This window comes from Primulina tabacum, chromosome 11 (genome assembly GCF_025594145.1).
Source record: "Primulina tabacum isolate GXHZ01 chromosome 11, ASM2559414v2, whole genome shotgun sequence".
NCBI lineage: Eukaryota > Viridiplantae > Streptophyta > Magnoliopsida > Lamiales > Gesneriaceae > Primulina > Primulina tabacum.
Genome location: NC_134560.1, coordinates 19,696,732 through 19,716,278, shown reverse-complemented (window position 1 = coordinate 19,716,278; position 19,547 = coordinate 19,696,732). Strand labels below are relative to the sequence as shown.

The 19,547-nt window shown below is 35.0% G+C and overlaps 1 protein-coding gene across 1 annotated transcript; it reads right to left on the bottom strand.

Annotated features, from left to right (window-relative positions):
• Positions 1-17,634: 17,634 nt before the first annotated feature.
• On the bottom strand, positions 17,635-18,782 carry LOC142518289 (uncharacterized). Its single transcript, XM_075621048.1, has 6 exons — positions 18,654-18,782; positions 18,365-18,541; positions 18,191-18,298; positions 18,046-18,109; positions 17,856-17,954; positions 17,635-17,646 (listed from the first exon to the last, which is right to left on the bottom strand). The coding sequence occupies exons 1-6, from the start codon at positions 18,752-18,754 to the stop codon at positions 17,635-17,637; spliced, it is 561 nt and encodes a 186-aa protein (XP_075477163.1). The 5' UTR covers positions 18,755-18,782.
• Between the last annotated feature and the right edge of the window lie 765 nt (positions 18,783-19,547).

Here is a 19,547-nt window from a genome sequence, read left to right as displayed (position 1 = left end):
TAATTCAACACTTGAATTAATTTAATTTAGTCCATAATAATGTTTATGAAAATCACAATTTTCAAATACATTATTTACTTGGTCAACTTTTAATTTTAGGAACACATTCGTAAATTAAAAGTTACATTTCTCTCATAGAAGTCATACTTCTATTTTTCTTTACGCTTATAAACTCATTTATAAGCCGTTCAACAAATTGAACTATTTTACTTCTCAACGGGATCTAGAAAGCTAGTACTTGTGTGGCCCTCAATGGTTCATTGATACAACTAGCCGTGGGTTCACATCTCCATGTGATTCGGACTAAACATGTCCTTATACGAGCATACCCCAATTGCTCCATTCTTACTTATCAACTCCTTGATAATAAGAACGTCAGAACTCAAGTCTGATATTACCCAACCAATCATGTTAAACGCCTAGCAGCATCGCTTACATGATTCCCTAGGTATCAAATGATAGTGCCTGCAAGAACCATTCAATTATGGTTAGCGTACAGTACGGTCCCTTCAACTCATATATCCCGATCGATTCGACAACCATTGGTTTATCGAGAGTTGTCAATGAATCGATACTATGTGTTATGTTGTAGTTGCATCGATGGTGTAATCTATGAAACCCCTTTCATAATTACCACCATACTCTGATCAGAGATTTCAAACTACATATACATGAAAACACATAGGATATCCATACCCGTAGGTAAGCGGTGAATCCCCGACTACAATGCATCGACTCCTATATTTTTCGACAGAACACCCAACCTTGCCACCTGATGACCCCATGAGAGTCGGTAAACAAGTCAAAGTGTAATTCTAGCACATAGAGTCTCAATGTTGTCCCGGGTCATAAGGACTAATGATGTACAACCATAAACTAGGACCTTTCCACTCGATAAGTGAGAACCACTTGGAAAGTCCTTTTATGGAGGGTTGTTCAGTGCACTCTACAAGGAGCACCTATCTGCATGTTCGGACATCACAATATCCCCTACCAATGAAACATGGTACTCACATCGCATATACTAGTCTCGAACTCGAGCGGCCTATATCCTTCTTAGTGGCGGCTGAATCGACTAGGAACTGTTTAGAATATACAGCATTACAAATATGAGTTTCATGATACTCATCATATGAGCATCTCATATTCTTTCTACTATTTGTATATTCAAGGGCTTTATCTATGCAACTAGCATGGGTAAACAGATAAAGATTTGCCAAAATAATAAATTCAAATATTATTAAAATAAAGACTGTTTATACATAGAGTTTAATCATGAACCCTCGGCCAACACTTGGCTCGACGGGCACCTACTCTAACAATCCTGGTTGGTCTTACCCGTGGCCTAGGATGGCTGGAACCCTGCTGGTCTTGGTCTTAGAGTCGGTCGAGTGGGTTTTGTTGAGGGGTGTCTCAATTGGGCTTGTTTCGGTTGGCTCTCAGGTGGTTGCGCCTAGCAGCGTGCATGGGGCCGAGGGCTAGGTTGGTCCAGGAGGGTCCAAAGATGGGCTAGTAAGGGCTGGTTTGGGGCTGGTCCAAGCTGGTTAGGTGTAGGGCCGATGGTTTGGTCCAAAGTCGCAACTAGGGTTAGGTTTGTGTAAGGACCTCGTATCGTATTATCGTAAATCCTATGTTGATTATCGATAATTATATGAAGTATATAATTGACAGTGAAAGTGAGAAAATAGGTGGTGATAATGAAAGATTGTATTAAAAATTGATTTGTGTTTGAAAAGTATGCTGAACCGCAATGTAAAAGTGACACATGTTACGGTTTTTATCATAATTATCTGAGTATTAGTTCAAATGAATTGAAAATAATTTCATTAGAAAGCTAATACATAGTACTTGACTAGTTGGGCACCTACTCTAACAAATACAACTCCTTGAAACTCTTACGTAATTTTCAAAAAGGTAGAGCTCAATTACAACTCCTTGCATCCTTCACGTAATTTTGCCACACATTTGATGAGAGCCCAATAATATGATCTCCTTTCACTTCACGTTTAGAACCCGATCCATCAATGTTGAGCCTTAGTGGATGGTTACCATGAGATCCCCTAATAATATGAGTCGAAATCATTGCTGTTCCATATAGTTCACATCAAATATGTCAGTAGAAGTCACTTATTTTCGGCGTCTAGGCCTCCACAATAATATGAGCCAAACACTTGCCACGGGTAGCGTTCATCATGCAACCACAGTTGATGAAAGGCAAGTAAATATTAAACTTTCTTTTAGTTTTCCTTTTATTGGGCTTGATTTAAATTTTGGATCTTATCCAAAATAAGGGATTTTATTTTAAAAATTTGTCTCATCATTAATTTTAAAAACTTGTATCATGTTTGTTTGTATGCTTGCCGAATTTATGCAACTCATTTTATTATATTAATAAAAAAGAACATTCCGATTATTTATAATATATCATATTTATTATAAATAATAAAGAATGATTGATAACAGAGAGCTAATTGATCCATATATGGAATCAGGTCAAAACTTAGGTAAATGCAGGGATGCAAATACAATATTACGTAAGATTCCAATATTTAACATGTCTTCGTTCTTCAAATTTCCTTTTGAGGATATGTGCACATCATCTTCAAATCTTGATCTCCAACTAAATCTAATATTTGCATTAAATTTCCATGACACGTGATACAAATTTAGGGGGTGAGAATGGGCCATAAACCAGACCCATTTTTAATAATTATAAAATAATTTAAAATAATACGTAAAATCCTAACATACACCTAGCCAATTGGTCATGGTTCTCGATCATACTTTTAAGATGAAATATAAAATATTATATTAAATCAATAATGTTGGAACATTTCATGTTCGCAATCTTGATTTTTATATTAACAAAACTTGTTATTTTGTTTCTAATAAATTTACCTAAGTGCGCAGAAACTGAAACTGATCAGTTATTGAGCCAAAACTGAAGCTATCGAGAAGCAAACTGAAAATACCAACTGACTGATCAAACTGAATCAGTCCAACTGATGTATCAAGAACAGTTCAACTGATTGATCAATTGATAAGTGACTCAGCAGAAGACCTTCAGAAGCTCGGCCAGCTGATGAAGAGTTCAACTGATGAAGAGCCCAACTGACCAGTTCAATTGAATCAGTGAAATCAGTTTAGCTGACAAGCCAACTAATTTCACCAAACCAATTCAAAAATAAGTTTAGCTGATCAGTTCAGAACGTCAGTTAGGAATCAATCAGTTTGCAGAACACGACAAGCTTATTCAAAGGAATCCAGCTACGCACAAATGTACAAAAGCTTTTGTTCAGTCAAAGGACAATAATGGACGTTGAATCAGAGTTTAAAGACAAAACGTTCCAGAATGGTTATCGGAAAAGTCGAGACACAAATTTTAAGGAACACATTCAAGCTGAAACAGATACAATTATTGAGTTTCATTGTACGATTTGATCAGTTCAGCTGATATCAGTTCAGTTCTCACCATAACTGAACTGATACAAGCCAGAATTGATTCTCCGTATTTCAGTTGATAAGTTTACACAAGCTAAAAGCTTTAACTGGTCGGTTTTCTTAACGAAAGATTACTTCAAGTATTTTTCGCTTGGTTTAAAACCAAACTTAATTTAATTCATCGGTGTATACATTCTTAGAACACGAGCTATTGTAGCTTCTGGAAAATATTGTGTTTGAAATACTTTCGAAGGTACCAGCACACGATCCTTCAAATGGCATCAGAGCTAGCTGTTCTAAGAAGGACATTTAAAAACTGATATTTTTAAAATATGTTTCAAAATGGTATTTAAAATGGATTTCAAAATCCTTTTAAAATTTTTATGAGTTTACCGAGGGAAGAGAGAAGGCTTTTGGCTCTACAATTAACATTGTAGCCACTTCTCTCGACTCTGTAACTTTGATGTTTTAGCAGCGTTCAGGATTATTGAGTCCAACTGACAGTAGAATAGCTAAACTACTCAGCAGACAAGATCTCAGCTGCTAGCCTAGATGTATGATACAAGGGACGTATATTTGATTAAATAAACATCATGTTTATCCAGTTAGTCTTCATATAACTGAACTGCTATCTTAAGATTTGTTGCCTAAACTGTTTGTGTGATTAATGATGCTAAAACTTCATTAAAAGCGTAAACGATTATATTTTTGACGGGGAGTTTTAAATTCAGCTCTTGAGCGGGAGTTTTCTTAATCATCCCTCGAACTAAAAAATATTTTTAAACTCATTTTTAACTTTTTTTTTAAATTCAGTCCTTGAGGGGGAGCATTCTTAGGAGAATCAGTTAATTTTTAAAAATTAAAAATTTCGCTTTAATTGTTCAAGTTTAGTGATCATCAAAAAGGGGGAGATTGTTGGAACATTTCATGTTCGCAATCTTGATTTTGATGTTAAAAAAACTTGTTATTTTGTTTCTAATAAATTTACTTAAATGCGCATAAACTGGAACTGATCAGGATTCGAACTGATCAATTATTCAGCCAAAACTGAATCGATCGAGAAGCAAACTGAAAGCACCAACTGACTGATCAAACTGAATCAATCTAACTGATTTATCAAGAACAGTTCAACTGATTGATCAGTTGATAAGTGACTCAGCAGAAAACCTTCAGAAGCCCGGCCAGCTGATGAAGAGCCCAAGTGACCGACCAGTTCAACTGAATTAGTGAAACCAGTTCAGTTGACGAGCCAATTGATTTCAACAAAACAGTTCAAAGACCAGTTTAACTGATCAATTTAAAACATCAGTTAGGAATCAATCAGTTTGCAGAACACGAAAAGCTTATTCAAATGAATATAGCTACTCACAAAGGTACAAAAGCTTTTGTCCAGTCAAAGGACAATAATGAACGTTGCATCAAACCTTGAAGACAAAACGTTCCATAATAGTTGTCGGAAAAGTCGAGACACAAATTTCAAGGAACACATTCAAGCTGCAACAGATACAATTATTGAGTCTCACTGTACGATCTAACTTCGCGCCTGTAAATAGAATATGAAGATCAGTGAAGATCAAGAATAACAAGAAGAAGAGATAGAATAGTGTGTGAAAAAGGAAGGACACACTTAAATTCAAATCAGCTTACAAGAAACAATAAGCCCAGATTTGAGGGAACACTTCAGCGTGTTATCAGCTTAGATTAGAAGCACAAATCCCTGAGTGTGTGAGAACACTTTGGTGTTGTACTCATATCAGTTCTCACACACGCACACACACCACCACTCAAATACAGTCATGCATAAAGACAATAAACTTGTGTATGTAGTCTTTGACACACATACGTTAAACAAGTGTTGGCTGAAAGATGCTGTCTTCAGTCTAGACTAGGAGTTCAGTTAGGCAGTAGGTAAATCCTATGCTGAGTAGGATTTGTACAAAGATTTGTATAAATCTAAATCTTCTAGTGGAACCTACCCGAGGTGGTAGAAGAGGTGATGTAGGAGCAGTTGAAGTCTCTGAACATCCATAAACATATCTTGTGTATTAAATGCTTAACTTTGTTTTAAACTGATTTGATCAGTTCAGCTGATATCAGTTCAGTTCTCACCATAACTGAACGGATAAAAGACAGAAATGATTCCCCGTATTTTAGTTGATCAGTTTACACAATCTAAAAGCTTTAAATGATCGGTTTTCTTAATGAATGATTACTTCAAGTATTTTTTGTTTGGTTTAAAACCAAACTTGATTTAATCCATCGGGATATACATTCTTAGAACACGAGCTTCTGTAGCTTCTGGAGAATATTGTGCTTGAAGTACCTTCGAAGGTGCCAGCATACGACCCTTCAAATAATATTACATATTATTAACAAATCATGTATCTTTTAAATTATCACTAACTACCATAATTAATAAGTTAAACAAACACTTTATTTAACTTAACTTAATTAAATTTCTTGTAAAAACAATATTCACCATAAATAATTATTATCTAATTCTAATGATTTATTTCATGAGAAAATTTTGTAAATTAATCAAAATTTAATTTCCATGGTTGATTTGATCAATTTTCATAAAATATCAATTTTGACCCAAAAATTTCGAAAAATTTGAAAAAACACCGCGTGAAAGAAGATTATTCCCCGTTGGGCAGGACTGCTCGAGACCATCTGGGCAGATTTCTCGAGCCCTCGTGTGCTGCCCGTTTCGGGCACCCGTTGCCCTCGTGTGCTATCTTGAACTTTTCTGGCCAGCCGCGAAAAATATTTTTTTTTATGTTTTTGAAAAATTAATTTGAGAGACGGTTATTTTTTAGGAACTTCAAACGCATTTTTAAATAATAAAATCAAGACGATTTTAAATAAAACATAATTTAAGAAAAACTAGTTCTAATACCACAGTTGGAGTACCGTTTTCTGGCGCCCAAAGCGCATCGGAAGTTTTAAAATTTTAGTTTCGATGTTCGAAACTTTCCTTGAGCGTCGTATAAATTTAAACATCTATAGAGTGTTTATAATTATTATCTTTGTGTATTTAGCACTGGACACCAAATCAGTCGGAGATTAGCGGAGTTGGCCCTTCTTGTGTATCCTTGTTTGGATTTCATTAGAAATCACAAACAATTTCTGCATTGAGACTAAAATTCATGAATTTCAAAAATTCGGAGTCGGTGGGGTGGCAACGGGCGGCGATATATATATATATATATATATATATATATATATATATATATATTAATACATCTACACATGAACATTTAATAGGTGCTTAGACATTACAGTCCCTTAAACTCATATATCCATATCAAATATGCAACAATTGGTATATCGAGAGTTGCATATGAATTCGATAACAATGTGATGTATCTTTGAGTACTAATAGTGATATGCTATGTGCAACTGAGGAAACATTTTTCCAAAATAAACATGTCTTATTCTGGTCCAGAGATTCTTTGCACTATTAACTCATCAGATCACATAATATATCTTCACTGGTAGGAAAACGATAAATTCCCGACTACAATTCATTTGTTTCTTCGTATTTCGAAACTTCACCCAACCTCGTCACCTGATGATCCTCAATGGAGTCGGTAAACAGCTCAAAGTGCATGCTAATACGTAGAGTCTTTACATTGTCCTGGGTCAAAGGACAAATGTGTACAACCATAATCGCGGACTATTCCACCTGATAAGTAATAATCACTTAGACAGTACGAGAGAAGGTTGTTCAGTGACTCATCAAATGATCATCCATCTGTATGAATGGACATCTCCATGCTATTACCAACGAATCATGACATTTACATCGTAGATGCTAGTCTCAAGCTCATGCGAACTTTATCCTTATTTTAGGTGGCTGCTTCGACTGGGAACTTGTTTAAAATATATGGTACACTTTATAATGAAATTCATGGTCTTACGTTGGGAGGTAGATCTCATGATACCTATTATATATTTAAAGATTTTGTTTATGTTGCTTGCTTGAGTATAAAAATAAATTTAAGCATCCATATTGAGCAGAATCATTCCCCGAATCGTTTCCTTAATTTCCGAGATTTGGTTGGATTTGCAAGCACACGGTTTTTTGAGTTTCCTTGCAATCAATAAATCTCAAATTACACGCTTTTATCTTTCCTTATTTCCCAACTGTCGTAATACCAGGACAGTTGGGTTTCTTGTTTGCATTTATTTTCTTTTCAACTTTTTCGGATTCATCTCTCACTCCACTATTTTAACTCGATTTTATCACTTTCACCTATATAATTAAAAAACCCCATAATTAAGAACTATAAAATAAATTTAAACAATTAAAATTCGCCTAACCACCATAAATTAACTCAAATAAATATAGGAAAATATAAACGCATTGTATTAAAATCGATTTAAAACGGTGGGATACTTATTTTTTCTGATTATTTTTTGTTTTGTTTTGTTTTGTTTTTTTTTTGGGAATGTTGACTAAAATTTTCTTCTAAAGCTGCTTATTTTGATTTCAACACTCTGAGTTGTACTCCATCACTCACAGGCCACAGCAATACCACTTGGGTAGTTGACCACTGTTTCTTCACAGGATCTGATCTAACGACATTGGAACAGTTTTATTTTTGCAATTAAATAATTTATAATTGTTGGATTAAATGTGAGGTTTTTGGGCTTGAGGTTTATGGGCTTTTCCATGTAAATTAATGGAAATTTAGAAAGGTGGATTTGTCCCACATTGAAAAAATAAAGTGGTATAGATAAGTTTATATTGTGTTACACTTTATGGAGGTGTAACAATGATTGGTCAAGAAACTTTCTCTCGCGCACGCTGGCACAGGGTGGGGTGCAAATCATGGGCCCGATTTGCCGTGAAAAAGGCTTGAATTGTGTGCAAGCGTACGAGCGCGACCTAGGTGCGTCGAACGTCGGACCGATCAAGGCAAAAATCACCTAGTCTAGCAGTCTATGCCATCTTTTGTTATTTTTTTCGGTGAGATCTTTCACATGCCCTTGAGATCTTTTGTTGGCTTGGCTTTTGGTGCTTTGTCTTCCCAACTCTTGGTGCTTCATCTACCATCTTTAAGGCATTTTTAAGACAACCTATGGCCTTTCATATGGGTGGTATTGACATGTATAAATATGGGATGTGCCTAGACAAGAAAGAATACCGAAATCCACTTTCACCCACTACTTTGCATTCTGCTTCGACTCGTCTTGCTAAGCTTCTTCTCGTTGTGCTGCTCTACTGCTCCTGCTCCGTCCATTGATAAAGTTTAGGTACTGTTTAGTTCTCTAGCATAGTGATTTGTGCTGCATCACTGCTGGTCTGCCCGTTGTATCCTAGGAAACAGACGTCCGCTGAATCCTCGAAGCACATACCGTGGGGGCAAATCTGTTTTAAGGACATTGTATTTCATTCAGGCCTCAGTTTGCTTTATTTTAAGCGTTGTAGTACTGTTCTCATTCACTATACTGATTTGCTGGTTTTACACATATCTGTTCTGTGCCGTTCTGTATATTTTGAACAACAATAATTTCATTTATTATAATTATTTTCGGTGAAATGCATGCAATAGCCAAAATCAATTTATATTTTTTTTACAATTTAATTGCACATAATTATAGGGAATGTCATGCTCTGTAGATTGTTAGATTATGGTTTTCTCGTGTCTAAATCGCAATGGAAGTTTTAAAATTTTATTTTGACAATCAAATATTTGGACACTCGTATGGGTTAAATAGAATAAACATTTATAGGGTGTTAGTAGTTTATACCTTTAGTTAACAATTTTCACTTGACTCCAACTATGCTGGTATAAGCGGACGTAGCTATTGTTTTAAATCCCTACGTGCTTTCTTCAAATCTCTTTTCTTGAATCTTTCAATCAGGTCCACGACTAAAAGATTAGTTCCTCTTCTAAATAGCACTAGAATATTTCGAAGAAGTTTTCGTTGAGATCAAAAACTCGAGAGACGGCTCAAAACCCTAAACTTTCTTTAGGGGTGGCCGAATTCTTGGAGGAAAGTGGAGGAGTTTTCAAAAATTTGGAATTGTGGAAGCTAGGGTTTCAAATCTCCTACTTAAACCATGTCTTCATGACCTAATTTCCATAATATAAGATTTAGGTTCCATAATTAACTTTAATGAGCTTGATTAATTAATTGGACTAGTCCAACTAGTTTAATTAATTAATCAAAGTCCATTAAGAACTTTATTTATTTAATGTGTTGGACTTGTACTCCTACAAGCCTATCAAATATACCTCCCACTATATATTTAATTTAATATTTAATAAACTCAACTTTTGAGTTTAATAAATTAAATTCTCATATTTTATAAATTCAACTTCTTGAATTTATTCTATCCAAATTTTAAATATCATAAATTCAACATCTTGAATGTACTATCTTATAAATTCAACTCTTTGAATTTATTATCTCAAAATTTAATTATCATAAATTCAAATCCTTTAATTTACTATATCATAATTTTATATAAATTTAACTCCTTGAATTTATTTTCTCAACTATCACAAAATGATCCAGTGCTTGTGTGACCCTCAATGGTTCAGGGATACAGCTAGCCGTGGGTTCACAAATCTTTGTGATTCAAGGTATTTTCCTTTATTCAGGCTTACTCTAATTTGTCCCATTTCATGGACCAACATTTGGTCATGAGAATGTCAGAAATCATTTTTCTGATTAAACCCATCGAATCATGGTAAGAGCATCTAGTAGCATCTCCCCATGATTCCCTAGGTATCACTGATAATTCCTGCAAAAACCAGTCGGTTATGATTGACGTACAGTACGGTCCTTTCATCTCATATATCCCGATCGAATATGCAACCACTACAACAAAAATTTCTTTTCGCAGAGCGCAAATTCGCTTTCCGCGGCGCACATTGCACACTACGAAGTTGCAACCTGTTGAAAGTTCAAGATTATCCGCAGCGTACATGTGCATGCTGTTAATACTAGTATCAACGGCGTGCATATGTACGCCGTTAATACTACTATCTGCAGCGTGCAATGTACGCCGTTAATATTAAAAAAAACATCTAAATAACAGCGCACATTATTGCACGCTGCGGATAGTATATAATATTACTTTTCGCAGCGTGCTTTTAATGCGCGCCGTTAATGTATATGTTATTAACGGCGTGCATTAAAAGCACGCTGCGGAAAGTATATAATATTTACAGCACACATAAATACACGCTGCAGATATTACTTTCCGCAGTGTGCTTTAAATGCACGCCGTTAAAAGTACTATTCGCAGCGTGCTTTTAATGCACGCTGTTGGTGATGTGCTGCGGAAAATCATTTTTCTTGTAGTGAACCATTGGTTCATCGGGGGTTGCATATTAGATTCGATAGTTATGTGATACGATCATGAAATATTCATAGAGTCATCGTATGCACAACTAGAGAACTCCTTCCCTAATGTACATCTCACACACTGGCGAGAGATTTCATGCACTAATATTTCGTTAGATCACATAGGATATCCACACTCGTAGGTGAGCGGTGAATTTCTAACTACAATGCACTGGCTCCTATACATTTCAAAATTTCACTCAACCTCGCCGCCTTGTGATCCTCACGGAGTCGGTAAATGAGTCAAAGCACAATCCTAGTATGTAGAACCTCAGTGTTGTCCCGAGTCGTAAGGACTAATCACGTACAATCACAACCATATTTTTTTCTTTTTGATGAATGATAACCACTTGGAAAGTTTGAGGGAGGGTTGTTCTGTACAATCATTGTATGATTACCCATCTGCATGATGGACATCTCCATGCCCTTACCATAAAACACGGTACACGACATCACAAATCCTAGTCTCAACCTCAAGCGGCCTTTATCCCTATTTTTAGGCGGCAGAATCGACTAGGAACGAATTTAGAATATACAGTGTTTACAAATGAGTTTCAAGATCGAATTACGATTCATTCGTATTAAAGTATAATCAAGGACTTTATCTATACTGATTGCATGGGTATATAGTTAAAGCAAAATGAAACCATAAAAATTTAAATTATATTAAAATAAATATTGTTTATTACACTTGAGTCAATAAATTTCATAGCCAACCATTGGCTTGCAAAACATATACTCTAACATTCTGTTAGGATCAATTGTGTGTGAAAAAGTGTTTAGAAGGGGGGGGGGGGGGGGGTGGCGTGTTTAATAAACTCTTGACAATTTTCACAACTTCTTCGATGGCTGAATCAATTTAGTGATAAACTGAGTTCATGAATTTTGTTTTCAATGTCAATCAGTTAACTTAATAAAAGTGCGGAAATAACTGAAAGACAGATAGAATATAAACTGATAAGAAAGAACACACGATTTGTGGATGTTCGGAGATTTCAAATACTCCTACGTCACCCCTTCTATCTAGAAGATATGATATTCACTAAAAGACTTTGATCTATATAATGACTTATACAAACCTACTTCAGTTTAGACTTAACACTGCCAAGACTGAAACTCTTAGTATCAATATAATTTATCAGTACTCAACTGTGTGTAGTTTCTTAGCACAACTGATCTCTACAAGATCGAATAATACAACAATAAGTTTTTGTGCTTTTTGCTCAATGCATAGCTTGAAAGCTATTGATATGTATGATAAGCATGAGCTTTTGAAAACTAAGCTTTGAAAGAATACGCGTAGAGTTTTTGCTAAACTTGTAATGAGGTTTCAATAACTGGGTAACTCGGTAACCTTTCTTTAGCTGATCTTCTCGGCTATTTATAGGCTTTGCTTCCAACGGTAACAATGAATGCATTTGAATCTTTACATCCATTGTATAGCCATGTCAACATTCTTCTGACAGTCGTACATTGTAGCTTTTCTCAAATGCGGCGTCCCCACTGCTTCTGTACAAACTGTCGGTTGTTGGTTACGTCCTTTAACTGATGACGTGTAAAGCTGATAAATCAGTTGACTTCTTTAGCCGATAGGATTCACTGATTGGTGTGTAACTGATCAGTCTTAACTGATCGTTCAGTTGTCTGCACATGTTCAGTTATCTTGATCAGTTCAGTTACCTTTGATTATATACATATTAATCTTCGGTTCGAGCAACTAGCATTTATGAAACTTCAGTTCAGTTTTCTTGATCAGTTGTTCAATCTTTTCAAGCTTAATTAGTCAAACTCCGAAATTAATTTTTCAACCATTTCCCCTTTCTAGGTGTTTGACAAAACTTAGAATTTATGAACTGATCAAACTGAATTCTTGTGGATAAAATAATCTTTTATTGATAACTCTTTCAGTGTACAGATTCGTACAAACAATGAGAATTTCTGAATGAAAGAATCTTCGACAGCAAAAACTCTCAACTGAATAAAGAGGCTGTCTTCTAACTGATCAGGACTTCTTCATTTCTTTGCTCTTTTATCAGCTGGTCCTTGATCAGTCGGTTGACATGGTTTCTTCTTTGATAGCTGCTGTTGCTGTTCTTCTTCCTCTTCCCCCTTTTTGTCAAACTTATCAACCTTGCAGGATAATGCACGGACCTCCGAGGTGACATTAGATAATGCATTCATTATTTGTTCTTGCATCAGATCCATTCTCTTTGTCACTACTGTTTGCAAAAATTCAATGAGATTTTTGAACATGTCTTGAGTATGGAAATGTGCTTAAACTGTCACTCGGTCTTTCCTCAATTGATCCATTTGGAGAAATAAGGAAGTGATATCCTTAGTAACCTGATGTTGGCTCTTCATGGTATTCTCTTTTGTGGAATCAATCTTAAAGGTGTGCAGCAATTGAGTTGACTTCATATAAGCGATAGTTGAGATTAAATGGTGCAGATTGGACTGAATGTCTTCTATCATAGTATCAGTAGCCGTTGGTATATGAGGAGACAAGGCTTCAGATGATTCTTGTTCTTCCTCCTTGTCTGCTTCATTAAAAATTACCAAGGCCCTATTTTTGGATTCAATCACAGTTGTAACCATTTTGTGGAATAATTTTTTCAACTACCTCCTGTCGAGGTTCTTGAGGTGGGGTGGAAGTCTGAGCAGTAGTTGAGCTGGTAGGCTCTTCAGTTAGTTTTTTGGCTGACACTTTAGTTGGCTCTTCATGAAACGTCCACTACTCGTTTTACTTTAAAAGTACTAGAATTTTTTTTAACAACCTCAAAGTAAACACATGCATAAAAATATTTTTGACACCATTTAAAAATAAATCAACCAACTATCTTTGAAAATCAAAAGAATTAGTTCAAAACGTAAAATCATCCAACATTTTATCAAACCTAAAAGCAATATTTGAAAAATATAGCCAATACCATCAACCTCTCAAAAACCTCTCAAAAGCATAAATAAAAGTCGTAAAATCTTTAATTAAAACATAAACGTAAGTGCGGAAAAAGATAAGCGCTGGTCCTCGGGTTATGTGCACCTTCAGTCCAGTCAGATCAACCATCAAGACCTCCACTACCATCAATATCAAACTAACCTGCATCGATCACACCTAGTGAGTCTAAAAACTCAACACACCATAATCTTAATAGCAACATAATATGTATACAGCTCACATGCAATAGTGAAAATACTTGTACTTAAAATAACATTTTCATGATCATGCATAAACATATACATTTCCATATCATCATTAACATATTCGTATCATCATCAACATATTCATATCCATCATAAACATATACATATTCATTTTCGTTGAATTCAGATAGTTGATTGTGACTTTCGTATTCATGTTGGGGGCGATGGATCCATCTACATGTAACCAAAGTACTGGGCGACGGGGAAATCAACGACACTCTCGCCCGTCAACTGAGCCTTGGCCTTATGTATTAACATATCATCGTATTCGTATTAGTCACAATTCCTTCACATCCTTCAACATTTCGTATTTTCATCATTTTATAAATCAAGCATATCAATAGCATTTTTCTTTTAAACCAAGCATGCAACCTATCTTTTAAATGTCCATAATAAATCATAAAAACCCATAAAAATTTAAAATAGACATTTTAACATATAAAACAGCATTCAGAGCATTGCCATGACGTTTACTATTTTTTAGGTGTAAAATTACGATTTTACCCCTGACGTAAAAATCCTCGAATTTGACTTTTTCTTAATTTCATTGACTCTAGAACATCCCAAATAATTATTTAAGTTTAAATTAAATTTACCTCAATTTTATTTAGCTTAAATTCTAGAATTTTCAATTATTCTTTAATTATTCATTTTTAATGCGTTTTAATCACGAATTAATTCAAACTTTAATATAAAATTCTCAAATTTAAAACTTAGACTTTTTATATTTATTTAGTCCTCGTGAACCATGACTCGACCCCCGTGAGCCGTTTCAAATTTTTTGTTCATTGAAAACCCTAACTCGAACCAAACGAAGACCCTACGAGCCATGTTCGATTTTCATCGAGCCACCTTCGAGCCAGACTGAGCCAACTTTGAACCAGCCCTCCCCTGGACCCTCATGAACCCTTAGCACCCCTAGGACCTGACCCCAAACTCTAACCGAAGCCATAACATCAGAACATGCCATGGCTGAGACTCCATTGTGCGATAGGACTCTATTTTAACACGCCTAAGACCCTAGCCACTGGACCAGCCCCTAAACCAGACCTTTGTGCACCCTCCTAGGACCCTAGTGACTCACCCTAGCCCAGCCCAAAGCCCCCTGGCTGAGTCAAGTTTCCCTGCGCGGCTGCGCAGCCCATGCACACAAGTGCGATACTCCTCGGATAGAGTCCTAGCTTGCTAAGACTCCTCCCCAGCCCCTTGTCTCGAGTCCTAGCGTGGCTACAACTCCTTCCCTGACCCTAGCACGTCCATAGCCCAGCTCTGGTTGCCACCGAGACAAGCCATGGACCTTAAACCCTTGAACCCGAGCCTTTGGTCCCAAAAACGTGCAGCTCGGTTCTAGCTTAAACAATTCACGTGTGCAGCCAATTGTGAATCCTAGGACTCCTTAAAATCGTGTAAAACAATTCCCTTAACAATTCCTAATCATGGTAGCCCCTTAAGAACATGAAAATCATGATTTTGGATCAAATACATGCTTTAAAAAAATCACACATGATGCAAAAACGAAAATATTCACTAGTAGAAAAATCGCTTTTTACATCGCGTATTCAATGAAGTAATAAGGTAGTTAATTGCCGAAGTATATGGACGTGAAGTAATAGATGTACCTTTTACTTCGCATAATAACCGAAGTTGTATGATTGAAATTACTGAAGTCTTTGGCCGGTTTTCGAAGAAAAACCGGTCCAGAATTGGACCGGTGCCGAAGTAAGAAATGTGTTTTACTTCATCGATTTTTGTAAATGGTGAAGTAATAGAATATATATAACTTCTTCTTAATTATTATTTAGCAAAGTAGTTTATAATATTTTACATCACAACTTACATTGAGTGACGAAGTAATTCATGTGAAAGACTTTGTAGTTATGTATTTTGGTGAAGTAATAGACGCAAACAACTTCACAATTTATCCTATTTGTTGAAGTAAATATAATTTATAACTTCAGCATTTATCCTATTTGTTGAAGTATTTTATATTATGTTACTTCACAATTTACATTTAGTGACGAAGTAAGTGGTTCGAAAGACTTCAATAATTTGTATTTTGGTGAAGTAATTGCGCAAAACAACTTCGTTTTTACAGAACAATGGTGAAGTAAATTAATTCTATCACTTCGTCTTATTTCTTATTGACGAAGTATTTAATATTATGTTACTTCACAATTTGCAAATAACAACGAAGTAATTTATCTGTTACACTTCATTATTTTTTATTTTGATGAAGTAATTGTTAAAAAAAGACTTCGCAATATATGACTTAATACACTAATATAATTAAATTCATAAATTATCCATCTAAAAATGATGAATATCCATGAATCCACAATTACATATTCATCAATCAACAAATAACCCAAAAATATATCCACAAAACCAAAAGTATATCCAAAAATCCACAATGACAAACAAAATATTTATCCCAACATACACCATCCATTTAAGCACCTACATAGGAGTAGACAAATTCACTTCTGACCTCATCATATTGAGATTGGTTGTAAAATTGGTTCTTGATGCATAATGCAAACTGAAATTTAAAAAAAAAATGTATTAGATTCTTCTATTTTAAATAAAAATTGACAGATATATATTTAAAAAGTATTTAAATTGATGGAAATCTGAACATATTACATATATGTTGGCACTTAAATAAAAAAACAATGGAGATATAATGACAAAAAATTACAGATATGCTAACAGCCGTGTGTGAGAACTTCTCAAAACTGAGAAACCAATTAATGAAGCATGCAACCAAGAATCGACTCAAAGGAAAATCTGATCGTGCATCAGCATACAATATGACTGTACCAGTTCTCGACTGAAAACACAGATGCTTGGACAGAAAAGTCCAAAAATCACATAACCAAAAAATGTCTAGAATTTCTGTTTTGAATTGTTTTTGGTTAATGTGAATGTACAATTTCTCGGCAGAAAAGTCCAAAAATCACAAAATATGCATTTCAAGTTCTCGGCTACAAGTTAACGAAGGGAGTGAAGACATGAAGATGACAACTTGGATATAAAGCTATGCAAGAAGGAAAACCATTTTTACAGAATTGGTAGAGATAGAAGATGCAAAGGGTTAGCCTTGCAAGAATACCAAAGACACTGCGTTTCGATCCATCAACTTCGTTTACGAGTGGACTTTTCATTGCTAAGTTCACCAAGTTAACAATTCCATAACAGTTTTGTATCTCAATTTGTATTACTGGAACTACAAACTAAAAGAACAGGGAACTTAATTAAAGCATTTAAGAACTCTCTGTAGATACAACAAAGGAAAATGAACGAAGAAGATAGGTAAAAGCAATATTATGCAATGGTACGGATTTGAAGAATCATGGGGATCTGTATAGTTTTCAAGAGTTACCAATTCATGAAACTTTTCAATTTCTAGACCCAATTCACTAATATCAGTGGTTATTCAAGATGATATGGTTTCTGGCTACCAATTCATGAAACTTTTCATTGAAGAGCCTATGGTTTCTGACTCGGCTAACATCAATGGTTATTCACTAATATCAGTGGTTATTCACAGTGCAGAATCCAACATACAAAATATGAATTTTAGCAGCTACGGTACTGCTAAAATCTGAATACAAAATCCATATTTCACTAATATAAAATCTGCAGAATCCAAAGGCAAACAAGTTACTGTGTTTAGCTAAAATATCACTAATATAAAATATATCACAATGACAACAATTCATCTCAAGCAATTATATCAACAATAAAATATATCCCAATGACAACACATTATCTCAACAATAAAATATATCTTAATGGCAACAATTCATCTCAATCAATCAACAAATTTATCCCAAGAAGAAACTCACCATCTTCTCCAACCGTGGATCATCGCAATCGACTATCTCTTTCATGTACCTCATCACACAATATCCACATTCAACAGAACCACTTTGTTTTAGATTACCCTATAATGGAATTGAAAAGTTAATGCAACAATCACAATCTAATTAATAACCACTATCAATTCATGTATTCATAAATAAGTACGATACATACCGTCAATATTTTAAAACCTGGCCCTTTAGAAATACCCTTCGAGGCATTGTACATCTTCACCCCACTACATTTTAAAAAGTAAGAAGTTATTTTTTTGCATATTTATAAGTTAATGTATTCAAAATCAACATAAGCTACTACCTACTTTGTCACAATAGTTTTCCATGTATCATCTCGGTTTCTGTTAGACGTAGAATCCAATAAATGTATCATATTCTTATCTTCGTTGACGATAGTCAAGATCCAATGGTACCTGAAAAAATGAAATTACAGCATTGACTATCATGAAGTAGAAATCTATAAATAACTAAAATCTTACCCAGTGTTGTATGGGATGAGGCAGATGCTATCTCTACACACTGCTTCCAACTGGTCAGCAATATGTTGTGATAAGTCACGGCCATCTGTGCCAATCGGGCATGTAGGTATATTACCGGGATCCACAAACGAAAAATAATCAGCCTTGTCTTTTTCCTTCAAATATTTGTAGAGGTGACTGCAAGATATAGATGCCAAATATATCGTTTAGAAAATTTTCAAAATATGAACAAGTACCACAAAAATATTATATAAATGCACAAATATTGTAAGTTAGACATTATATATACCCCATGTAAACTAAAATTTGTCTGGCACCTATCTCCCTGATCTCCATAAAGCGTAAGATATCTTTTCTTAGCAACCGTATGCTTTTAGGATGTCCAAACATAGCGTCCTCAAACTCAATGTATATGGTATCCGATTCATTCAACAATCTAACAACATGAGAGTAGATATACTTGCACGACATGGGTAATGTTTTTTCAATTTCTTTGAACTTGTTGCGCTGACCAGGAACATTCGCAATCGCAAATGATTGAGGTTTCCCCTTCCTCTACAATTTAAAATATTATTCATACAAGTATTTTAAAATAAAAAATTGTTCGAGCAACATATCTGACAATTGCAAACACAAAGTCAAATGAAAAACCTAAAGTACCTTTGTCGTTGGAAAAATAACCAACTCTTTAGGCCAACCAACAATGACTTCAACAGCATCATTGATGATTGTTGGTCCAAACTTAATTGGGATCGGAGGCTGTGCTTTTTCATCTAAGACAACATCAATAGATACCTTGAAGTTCTCTTCCCCAAGTGGAACATGGTGAATCATAACATTTGGACCTCCTTCTGATATTATTGTGCCATAAGTCACCATGTTTTCGCGTTCTTTTACAGCCAGATGACATTTTTTCCCCTTTCAAGAACAAAAAGACATGATATATTTTTATATGGAGGTGAATAAAATTTAATTGACATTAAATTCAGAGACATACAACCTTCGTATATGAAGTGCCGCAATCATAAACTTCTTCCACATCATCTGACAATTTTGAGTCTTTCACTCATGAGAACTTGTTTGATGCTACAGTCTCAAAAGATCGATCATTGATTAATTGAATCACAGCAGCAAGTTGAGACCTCAGCATCTCCAATTCAGCTTTCAAACTTTTAGTCTCCTC